Here is a 9,752-nt window from a genome sequence, read left to right on the forward strand (position 1 = left end):
AAGGCTTCCTCGGCTTTCCTCTTCTTGATCTCATCAAGCTCTCTTTTTAGTGCTTTCCTGTGTTTTTCTGCGACTCTCGCTGTGTCATCACTCTTGCACGCTTCATCAATTAGCTCAGCATAGTTCTTTGTCAGCACAACGTGCCTCACGGCTTCCATGGTTGACTCTGGTCTCTCGTCATGCACAGCCAGAACTGTGTGTGTTGTTTGCGGCGCCAATGCATCGTCAGCGTCCCAAGTCCATCACCGCCTTATGAAATGTCGGGGCATCCGTGTCACAGCGTTCACGTCCATTACTTTTAGTATGTGACAGCACACAATGCCGTCCCGTTCGAACTTGCAGCATTGGCAGTAGAACTCGCCTTCGCCTATCGAGGCTGTGACGAAGTAGTTCCTTCCTTTGTCCGGGTCTTCAGGTTCTGAATCTGACATGCCCAAAATAGAACACACCTTGAACGTACGTTCATCCACCTGGAAAGCCGTGAACATGCTGGCACGCTTTATTTCTTCCTGGAATCTGCATTTTTTGTGTGTTTTCTGTTAAACTATTGTGGGCTTTTTTCTTGTAGCACCTTATGTTGTCATGGAAAATAGATATACATTTTGTTTGAACATGGCAAACGTAATTCATTGAACATGGCAAATATAGTATGTTGAACATGGCAAATGCAGTACGCTATACATGGCAAATGCAGTACAATAGACATGGCAACTGCATTTTCAACAAACATGGCAGATGCATCTTATTTAAACATGGCAACTGCATTTTGTTAAACATGGCAACTAGAGTTTATTAAACATGGCAATTGCATTTCAGCAAACATGGCAGTTGCATTTTAGTAAACATGGCAATTGCATTTCAATAGACATGGCAACAACATAACATTTTCCATTTGACACTAGCATTTGCACACCAACATGTCCAGTGGAAGTACATTGCATTAAACATGGCAACTGCATTTCATTGAACATTGAAACTGCATCCGGGTAAGCATGACAAACAGAATTTCTATTGAATATGACAACTGCATCTGAGTAAGCATGGCAAACAGTACTTTATTAAACATGGCAACCGCAAAATCATGGCAACTGCATCGCACTCTATAAGGCACATACTGACTTGGTGCTTTTTCTGCAAATAAGACTGTAACGCAACTGACTTACTTGTTAAAGATCTTGTTGGTGTATATCTTGCTCATTTGCCTCTCCATCGGTAAGTACGTTAGCAATTTTGGCTGCTTTAGCGCGGTGTTCGCTTCTTGCTGCAGCTCAGATCCCAGAATTTTTTGTTGCAAAGCTGTGTACTGCTTGGCAAACTGTAGCAATGAGTTGCCAGGACTGACGTACCGCTTCAAAACAGCATTGAATCCCTCGCTGCGCTGCGTAGTCTGCAGAAAGGGGAAGAAGCACTGCATGAAGTAGGCCGGCACCCAGTACATTCGCTTCTCCCACAGGCTTACAAGAGTCTCGTTGTCTTGGACTTGATGTGTTTCAGTCATGGCCATCCAGCTCCTTTCAAACTCCTCCACCGTCAAGCTGTGGTCCACGCACAGTTCGAATGCCTTGTGCAGCTCTGGACGGTCAGCAAAGAACGGTCCTAGCGTCTCCTCAGCCTTCTTTATAATGTGCCACCTACAGTGCCTGTGCACTGCCAACGGAAAGACCTCCTCTATGCCTGCACGCATGCTGAAATCCTGGTCCGTTATTATGTTCATCGGAGCAAGTCCATCCATGCACTCCAAGAAGGTCTTGAACAGCCAAACGTACCCATCCGTGTCTTCGTTCCGGACGAGCCCGCAGCCGAACTGCAACGACTGATTGTGGTTATTTATCCCTATGAACGGAGCGCACGGCATCTTGTACATGTTGGTGAGGTACGTCGCGTCGAATGAAATGCAATCTCGGAAATGTTTGTAGGCTCTCCTTGCAGCACCATCCACCCAATACATGTTCCTGACACGGTCCTCATCGTCCAACCTTATCCTGTAGAAGAAATCTGCATCTTCTTTGGCTTTCTCATCGAAGTAGGCAATTGTGGCCTCTATGTCTGCCAACTTGCTCTCTCTACGGTACCTTGCCCGTAGGTTTGTGACGTCAGCTGGTATGTACGGCATGCTACTCAGAGTCCCCTTTTTGCTGTGGATGAGAGATAGTATCTGCACCATTCTCGATGGACCGACGTTACAATCATGTAGCAGCTTTACGAATTGCCTTTCGACGGGGGTGAACCCTCTGTGGGCGGTCAGAAATTTCACCAGGTCGAACTTCTTTATCAGTTGGTGGTTGTGCTCGTCAAAATACTCATTGACCACCCACTGTGCTCCATCTACGTTTAGCTTACACCGGACAGGGCACTCAGTCTTCTGAATGATACCTCTCTTTCGTTCCGGAACGACAGGCGCATCGCCTTTCCCCTTCTTGTTCCTGCGTGCCTTGTGGCACCTCATCTCACCTCTGCTGTACTCGTTAGTTTTCTTAATTTTCCTACGGTACTCGGTGTTGACCGCAAACCCATGGAACTTTGCATATGTCTGGTAGTATTCCTTTGCTGCTTCGAATGACTCAAATCTCTGCCCAATGTACGGTGGCTGAGGCACCACGATCTCTGATTGCCCACCATCTTCATCCCCTTGCGCGTCGTCGTCAGTTTCATCGTTCACTTCAGTATGGGCGGCAGTCCCATCTACCTGAGAGTTGCCAGTGCTTGTGTTCAAAGGGGTGCTTGCCGGCATTGCTGGAATGATTGCCATTCCCGACTCTGACTCGAAATTGTTTGCGGCATGTTTGTCTGCTGTCTGGTGGAACGCGTCTTCCGTGCGCTCAGAGCTCCCCGCAGTAGATGTGCCGGCGCCGCTGTGCATTGTAGTTGTAGGTTCTGTAACAGGGAAAAACAGGTACGAGATTAAGAATTTTGTGTTGGATAACATGTGGATCGCAACGGATCACACCATCTTCGAGTGATTTTCCATGACATCTTTTACAGACAGCAAGCCGTCAGTCTGTGGGTGGTCATTTTTATGGCAGCTGTAGGTGTGCAGACATGGCACCTACTGTTCAACAAACATGGCAACCATTGTTTTGCCTACAAATAACTACAAATAGCAAATGTAGCGCTGTTTTTTGTGGTTCAGATATTTTCCCTCTACCTTGTTGTGCTGTATTTGACCATCGTGTGTGGTCTGTTACACCATAATGACGTGATCCACCAGGAATTTGCGAAGCTTGCCAGGAGACGTTTGCCGGGTCACCGCCAGCGTAATAACCTGCAATCATAGTAGTGGTTGGTCAAATCGCGGCAAACGCATTTCGTGCTAGCACGGCAACTGCAGTTGCCCTTATGTGGCAAATGCATTTTTGCTTGCATGGCAACTGAAGTTGCATCGGTAGGGCAATCGCAGTTTGTTATTAGATGGCAATTGCAGTTGTCATGAAATGGCAACTGCAGCTTTTCCTACATGGCAACTGCAGGTGTGCAGAGATGGCAAATGTTGTTTTTAATACATGGCAACCGTAGAAGACCAGTCATGGCAATTTTTGTAGTTGTCAACTATGCTCCTTGTGCTGACTGAGCATCCGCATCTTCACTATGTTTATGGACTCACCTGTGTACGACGTCGATGGCAGGTACATGGGTGCTGCCCGATTCCACGTGCTGCACGAAGGCTCTGCATTTTACACCCGTGATAACTCGTGAGTCCTTTTGCCATCTTTTTTTCATGTTCATTTTTCATGTCCACAGCATTATGTGCTCTTTTTTCGTTTTTGCATTACCTTGATTAGCCATACTAGCTAGTTGGAGTTGGCTGCCCGTACATTTGTCAGCGTTAGCGCCTTGTGACTGCACTTGCCACGGGGCCCCCCTAAGAGTGTTCTGGTCATAAGAACCTGCAAGACAAATGACAGTGCACGACATAAGTAGAATGTCATGTCCATCGTCGCGAAGATGGCAAATGTTTCTCTTCATTTTTAGCACGCATCGTACCTACGCCTGCATACTGTTCTAGCAGCGGCAGCAACGGCCCTGCAGAGATGAGCTGACTGTACTCTGATGCATCGAAAGGTGGCGGCGTTTCTGGCCTTTGAGAACCCCAATCATCTGCACCATCTTCGTGATTCATTCTTTTCCGTGTCTCGCTTCTGTTCTGATGTGCTCTCAATCACTGGATGAACAAGAAGGCATCAACAATCCAATTTTTTTTATCATTGTGCTGCTTGCATGTAGAAGTTAACACGTCAGTGCTATCACATTTTCATGCGTTGGCAACCAACATATCATGGCTAGTAGGACATGCACATCCACTATCCTTTTCTAAAATCTGGTGCTAGCTATCCGTTTGATTTGATGGCATCAGGCTCTACAATAGGATGGCAAGCAATAAGTTGACATGGTGGCAGTTGACGACAATGACAGGTGGCAACTGACGTTATACACCAATGGCAATTAATTTTCACACCCCCCATTATTCCAAATTTATCAATTCTCTCTCCCTTTTTATGGATTCCTGCACATCCATTCATTCACCAACTAGGAGCATCAACCTACTGAGAACTCACGGTTATCTCTAGCGTACTACATGGCAGATCTAGTGTATTCTGCTTGGCAACTGTGAAGTCACACAACGTATGTAGTGTTTTAACCCTGTAGGATGGATCTAGTTGCCAACTTTGTCGGTAATTTTGCAATTTTCTGCCCAGAAGGAGGATGAGAAACAGTAGGGAGATCGGGAGATTCACCTGCTTTTAGCTGGTCGGCTCTGGAGGGCGTTGTTGGAGTGGGGGTTGGGGGGGGTGGGATGGGGTGGGGGGAGATAAGGGGTGTGGTTTGCGGTGGGAGCGCCCTACAGATCCTCCCTGGTTGCCATGGCAACCAGAGATGGCCGGCGACGGAGGTCGGGGTTCGACAGGCGAGGGGCGAGGGCGCAGACGAGAGAAGGGGACGGATTGGAGGCCGGGAACGGCTGGGTCGTGCAGGCAGCGGCTCGTCTGGCCCGGACGAGACAGTGCGGGCGGGGTTGCCACGCACCGGACGTGCGGGCGCGCTTTTGTGCGCGCGGACGGGGTCGTGTGGGGCGGTTCCCGTCCATGCCACACGATGCGTGCGGGCGGGTCGCCCTCCACGCCACACGTGTGGCAGTTATCACCTCCCAAAAATATTTGGACAGCATACATTTTTCCTAAATGGCAGAATTGAGCATTTATTTCTTTCCAATATTGGAGACCCTCGCAATGTTATTATCCAAGAGCCTTGACCCTTGCAAAATCCCGTAGTAAATGGAGTGACAGCAGATGGTACCAATGCATACATTCATTGCGTCCAGCTAAATCCACCACCGGTGCATCCTCCCCTCCCTGTGCTACAAAACCCCAATCCGCCGCCGGCGCTTCCCCAGCCGGCATGGCGACGGGCGAGGAGGCGAGGGAGCGCGGCGCGGAGTCGGCGGAGATGGTGCCGTCGTGGCGCGAGCAGCTGACGGTCCGGGCCTTCGTGGTGAGCGCGCTCCTGGCCGTGCTCTTCAGCGTCATCGTCATGAAGCTGAGCCTCACGGCGGGGATCATCCCCTCGCTCAACATCTCCGCGGGGCTGCTTGGCTTCTTCTTCGCCCGTCTCTGGGCGGCCGCCGAGGCCAGGCTGGGCCTGCCCCGCCGCCCCTTCACGCGGCAGGAGAACACCGTCATCCAGACCTGCGTCGTCGCCGCCTACGGCATCGCCTTCAGCGGTAAGCGCGCGCGGCCGTTTTCTTTGCCGACTGTTTTCAATTACCCGTTCCTCTCCGTTTCGTGTGCTCTGCTGACCGGTGCGCAAGAGGCGCGCGCGTGCAGGTGGATTCGGCTCCTACATGTTTGCCATGAGCAGCAGGATCGCCGGCCAGGCGACGGAGGCGAATGACGCCATGAACGTCAAGGACCCCAGCTTGGGGTGGATGATCGGGTTCCTCTTCCTCGTTTGCTTCGTCGGCCTCTTCGCTCTGGTGCCCCTGAGAAAGGTAAATCAAATCAGGGGCTCTCCGCTAATTTGTGCCATTAATTCTCCATAAGGGAAGGTGTAAATCTGAATGGATTGCGTTGCGCGTGCAGGTCATGATCATCGACTACGGGCTGAGCTATCCGAGCGGCACCGCGACGGCGACCCTCATCAACGGATTCCACACTCCTCAGGGCGCCAAGGACGCAAAGTGCGTGCAGTCAGTGCGATCTTTGTTCTGTACATTTCGACTGACATAGAGATAGTGTAGGACATTGTATTGTATTGTTGTACCACTGGATCAGAAATTTCTTGTGTTGCTTTGTTCCAGGGAGCAGGTGAAGACTCTTGGCAGGTACTCCCTCTTCAGCTTCCTCTGGGGCTTCTTCAAGTGGTTCTACACCGCCGGCGACGACTGCGGCTTCGAGAGCTTCCCCTCGCTGGGCCTCGAGGCGTACGAGAGGAAGTTCTACTTCAGCTTCTCTCCGATCTACGTCGGGGTCGGGATGATCTGCCCCTACATCATAAACGTCTCCATTCTCCTCGGCGGCATCCTTTCGTGGGGACTGATGTGGCCCCTGATAGAGAAGAAGAAGGGGAGCTGGTACCCGGCCACCGCCAAGCGCTCCGACCTCCATGGGCTGCAAGGCTACAAGGTCTTCATATCCATCGCCATGATTCTTGGTGACGGCTTCTACAACTTCGTCAAAGTCAGCCTGAGGATGTCCACGGCATTCATGGCAGCAGCCAGGAGGAAGAGCACACTCCCGGTGTCCGGTTCCGGTGATGGCCCGGCGAGGTCCCTGGACGACGATGACTTGCGTCGCACCGAGTACTTCCTCAGGGACCAGATCCCGATGGGCGTGGCGCTGGCTGGGTACGTCGCCGTGGCAGCCGTCTCCGTCGGCGTCGTCCCCAAGATATTCCCGCAGCTGAAATGGTACTACATCCTGGCCGTCTACGGCATGGCGCCGGTGCTGGCCTTCTGCAACGCCTACGGGATGGGCCTCACCGACTGGTCCCTCGCCACGACCTACGGGAAGCTCGGCATCTTCGTCTTCGGCGCGTGGGCCGGCGCCTCGCACGGCGGCGTCATCGCGGGGCTGGCCGCGTGCGGCGTCATGATGACCATCGTCGCCACCGCCGCCGACCTCATGCAGGACTTCAAGACCGGGTACATGACCCTGGCGTCGCCGAGGTCCATGTTCATCAGCCAGGTCATAGGCACGGCCATGGGCTGCGTCATCGGGCCCTGCGTCTTCTGGCTCTTCTACAGGGCGTTCGACAACGTCGGGCTGAGCGGCAGCGACTACCCGGCGCCCTACGCCGTCGTGTACCGCAACATGGCCATCTTCGGCGTCCAGGGCTTCTCCTCCCTGCCCAAGCACTGCCTCACCCTGTGCTGCGTGGTGTTCGCCGCGGCGGTCGTCATCAACCTTGCGCGAGACCTGGCGCCAGAGAAGGTGTCGAGGTTCATGCCCGTCCCCATGGCCATGGCGATACCGTTCTACCTCGGGTCGTACTTCGCGATCGACATGTGCGTCGGCAGCGCGATACTGTTCGTGTGGGAGAGGGTGGATAAGGCCGGGGCGGACATGTTCGCGCGCTCGGTTGCTTCGGGCTTGATCTGTGGCGAGGGGATCTGGAGCATGCCGCAGTCGGTGCTGGCTCTGGCCAAGGTGCAGCCTCCGATCTGCATGAAGTTCCTGTCCAGATCCACGAATGCTAGAGTGGATGCCTTCATCCAAACCCTCTCGTCCAAGACATAGCATCCATGCATTCTCGTTTACCCAACTAGTAGTACTACTCAGCTTCGTGATCGTGCAACATTATATCGCTTTAATTGATTTAGTTTGTGCTGCTGGTTTGTCTGCGATTTTTTATAGAAGCTTCATCTAAATGGCAAGATCCAATGTCCTGAATTCATATATCTTGGTATGTCCAACTGACTGTCCCTAATGTTTGCTGATCTTCCATGAAGTATTTGGTATATCTACACAAAATAATTGATGACTAACCAACTCGTCGATAACAACTAGCTTACCTACATTGTTGCTCTCTAAAATTTAGCTCCGCTCTAAAAAACACAAGTTAGATGGGGTAGCTCCATAATATTCTGCTCCAAAGAAAATTAGAATGTGAGATACAACTCCCTGTTTTTCGTTAAGGTGCTCCAGAAACTCTAGTTAAATAGTCCTTATGGAGTTGGAGAGAAATTACCCATCATTACCACCGGTAAATGAATACCCTTTCTTTGTTTTCCCACATAATCCAACCAAATAGACCTTTCTCACAAAAAAAATCATTGTTGAAGCTGAAGTTAGCTGAAAGCTAAACATGATAAACTGTTATTTGCTGGAGCTGCAACTCCTAAGTGAAATTGCTTTAAAATGGATTTGATAGTGTGAAAGCTGATTTTGGTGTAGCGGAGTAGTCCCAAACAGGGCTTAAATGTTTTTTTTTTCTAATTATACAATCTCATTGAAAAACAAGAGTTATTTCTTGGCCTCTTTGGTCACACGAATTTTAGTGCAGCATGCTAGACGGTTTTTGAAATTATTTAGGAATTCCATTAACTCCTTGTATAATACTTCCTCTGTTTCTTTATATAAGGTGTATTTGTTTTTTATAATATTTTTTAATATAAGGTGTATTTCTTCTAATTTCTCATAATTTTATTTTTAGCCCTTTAAAAAAAGGATAGTATCTCTCCCCTAATTGCATGTATATCTCCTTGTAAAAAAGAAAAGGAAAGTATCTCTCTCTTGATTACGTATATTTCTTTCCTTTTTAGGCTAAATGATTTACTTGCCGATAATAAACTAATTAGCCAAGGGTAATTTCGTTCTAGATTGTCTATAATTATGTGTCTTAGTCATCATGCCGAAAATAATACTACTTACATGACAAAATGGAGGGAGTAACTAGTCTAAGCTTTTTCTTTGCCTAAATTCTAAAAAGTGCTTACGCACTAATTAGAAGAAACGAGCGGCCGGTCTTACACACGCATGCATGTAGTTTTATAGTCTAAATTTCGTCTTTATTCGTGACGTGGCATGTACTACTAGGATGGTCATATGTGCAAGACATCGCATTATTGCATGGATGCGCATGTCCATTTATCCGGGTTTTCAAATTTTTAAAAAGTCATATCTTTTAAACCGTGCTTTGGAATTTAGATCCGTTTTCACTATTGAAATCCTCTCGACGAGATCTTTGAAACTAGATCCCGCATGGGTATGTTTTGACGAAATTTTTTTGATGCCAACTTTGACACTATATTGTGCAACTCTATTACCACATGGTGCAACTTTAGTACCGAATTGTGCAACTTTTTTGAAAACCAAGTTTGCAGCTGCATGATCCAATTCTTTTGATATTGCAACAAAGAAACCATGACAACCAACTTTTTATGTCGTGCAACTAGTCTACTACCTCGGCCAACTATGTAGTGGTCGATATGTAACCCTTCCCCACTTTCCCTACCAATGGTTTGTGCAACTTAGTCTGTTGTTTACGCCAACTGCCTATTAGTCGATGTGCAACTCCTTCCCCTACCAACTTGTGGATACATATTAGTTTTAGTTGGCGGGAGCAATAGACGGAGTTGCACATAGTCTGCTAGGCAGTTGGCCGGGGCAACACACGAAGTTGCACATCCACGAGTGATAGAAGAGAAAATTGCACACATTGTTAGATAGTTGGCCATCGTAGCATATGAAGTTGCACATCTACTGCTAGGCAGTTGGCCGATGCAGTAAATAGTGAAAGCACATCCACGGGTAGGAGAA

The 9,752-nt window shown here is 49.1% G+C and overlaps 2 protein-coding genes across 2 annotated transcripts; one reads left to right on the forward strand and one right to left on the reverse strand.

Annotated features, from left to right (window-relative positions):
* Positions 1-3,542: 3,542 nt before the first annotated feature.
* Positions 3,543-4,138, reverse strand: LOC123129623 (uncharacterized). Its single transcript, XM_044549715.1, has 3 exons — positions 3,982-4,138; positions 3,771-3,884; positions 3,543-3,664 (listed from the first exon to the last, which is right to left on the reverse strand). Exons 1-3 carry the CDS (start codon positions 4,115-4,117, stop codon positions 3,543-3,545), a joined length of 372 nt encoding a protein of 123 aa, XP_044405650.1. The 5' UTR covers positions 4,118-4,138.
* A 1,150-nt stretch (positions 4,139-5,288) lies between these two features.
* LOC123127694 (probable metal-nicotianamine transporter YSL12) lies at positions 5,289-7,935 on the forward strand. Its single transcript, XM_044547482.1, has 4 exons — positions 5,289-5,716; positions 5,820-5,983; positions 6,075-6,172; positions 6,293-7,935. Exons 1-4 carry the CDS (start codon positions 5,395-5,397, stop codon positions 7,728-7,730), a joined length of 2,022 nt encoding a protein of 673 aa, XP_044403417.1. The 5' UTR covers positions 5,289-5,394; the 3' UTR covers positions 7,731-7,935.
* Positions 7,936-9,752: the final 1,817 nt, after the last annotated feature.

The sequence above is a fragment of the Triticum aestivum genome, chromosome 6A, assembly GCF_018294505.1.
Source record: "Triticum aestivum cultivar Chinese Spring chromosome 6A, IWGSC CS RefSeq v2.1, whole genome shotgun sequence".
NCBI lineage: Eukaryota > Viridiplantae > Streptophyta > Magnoliopsida > Poales > Poaceae > Triticum > Triticum aestivum.

Bases quoted from the DNA above. Each gene is read 5' to 3' on its own strand.
- LOC123129623 (XM_044549715.1), bottom strand. From the start codon at position 4,117: ATGAATCACGAAGATGGTGCAGATGATTGGGGTTCTCAAAGGCCAGAA. The intron at 3,885-3,981 runs GTACGATGCGTG...TTTGTCTTGCAG, and splicing joins AGAACAGTATGCAGGCGTAG to GTTCTTATGACCAGAACACT. The intron at 3,665-3,770 runs GTAATGCAAAAA...TGTAAAATGCAG, and splicing joins AGCTAGTATGGCTAATCAAG to AGCCTTCGTGCAGCACGTGG.
- LOC123127694 (XM_044547482.1), top strand. From the start codon at position 5,395: ATGGCGACGGGCGAGGAGGCGAGGGAGCGCGGCGCGGAGTCGGCGGAG. The intron at 5,984-6,074 runs GTAAATCAAATC...TTGCGCGTGCAG, and splicing joins CTCTGGTGCCCCTGAGAAAG to GTCATGATCATCGACTACGG. The intron at 6,173-6,292 runs GTGCGTGCAGTC...GCTTTGTTCCAG, and splicing joins CAGGGCGCCAAGGACGCAAA to GGAGCAGGTGAAGACTCTTG.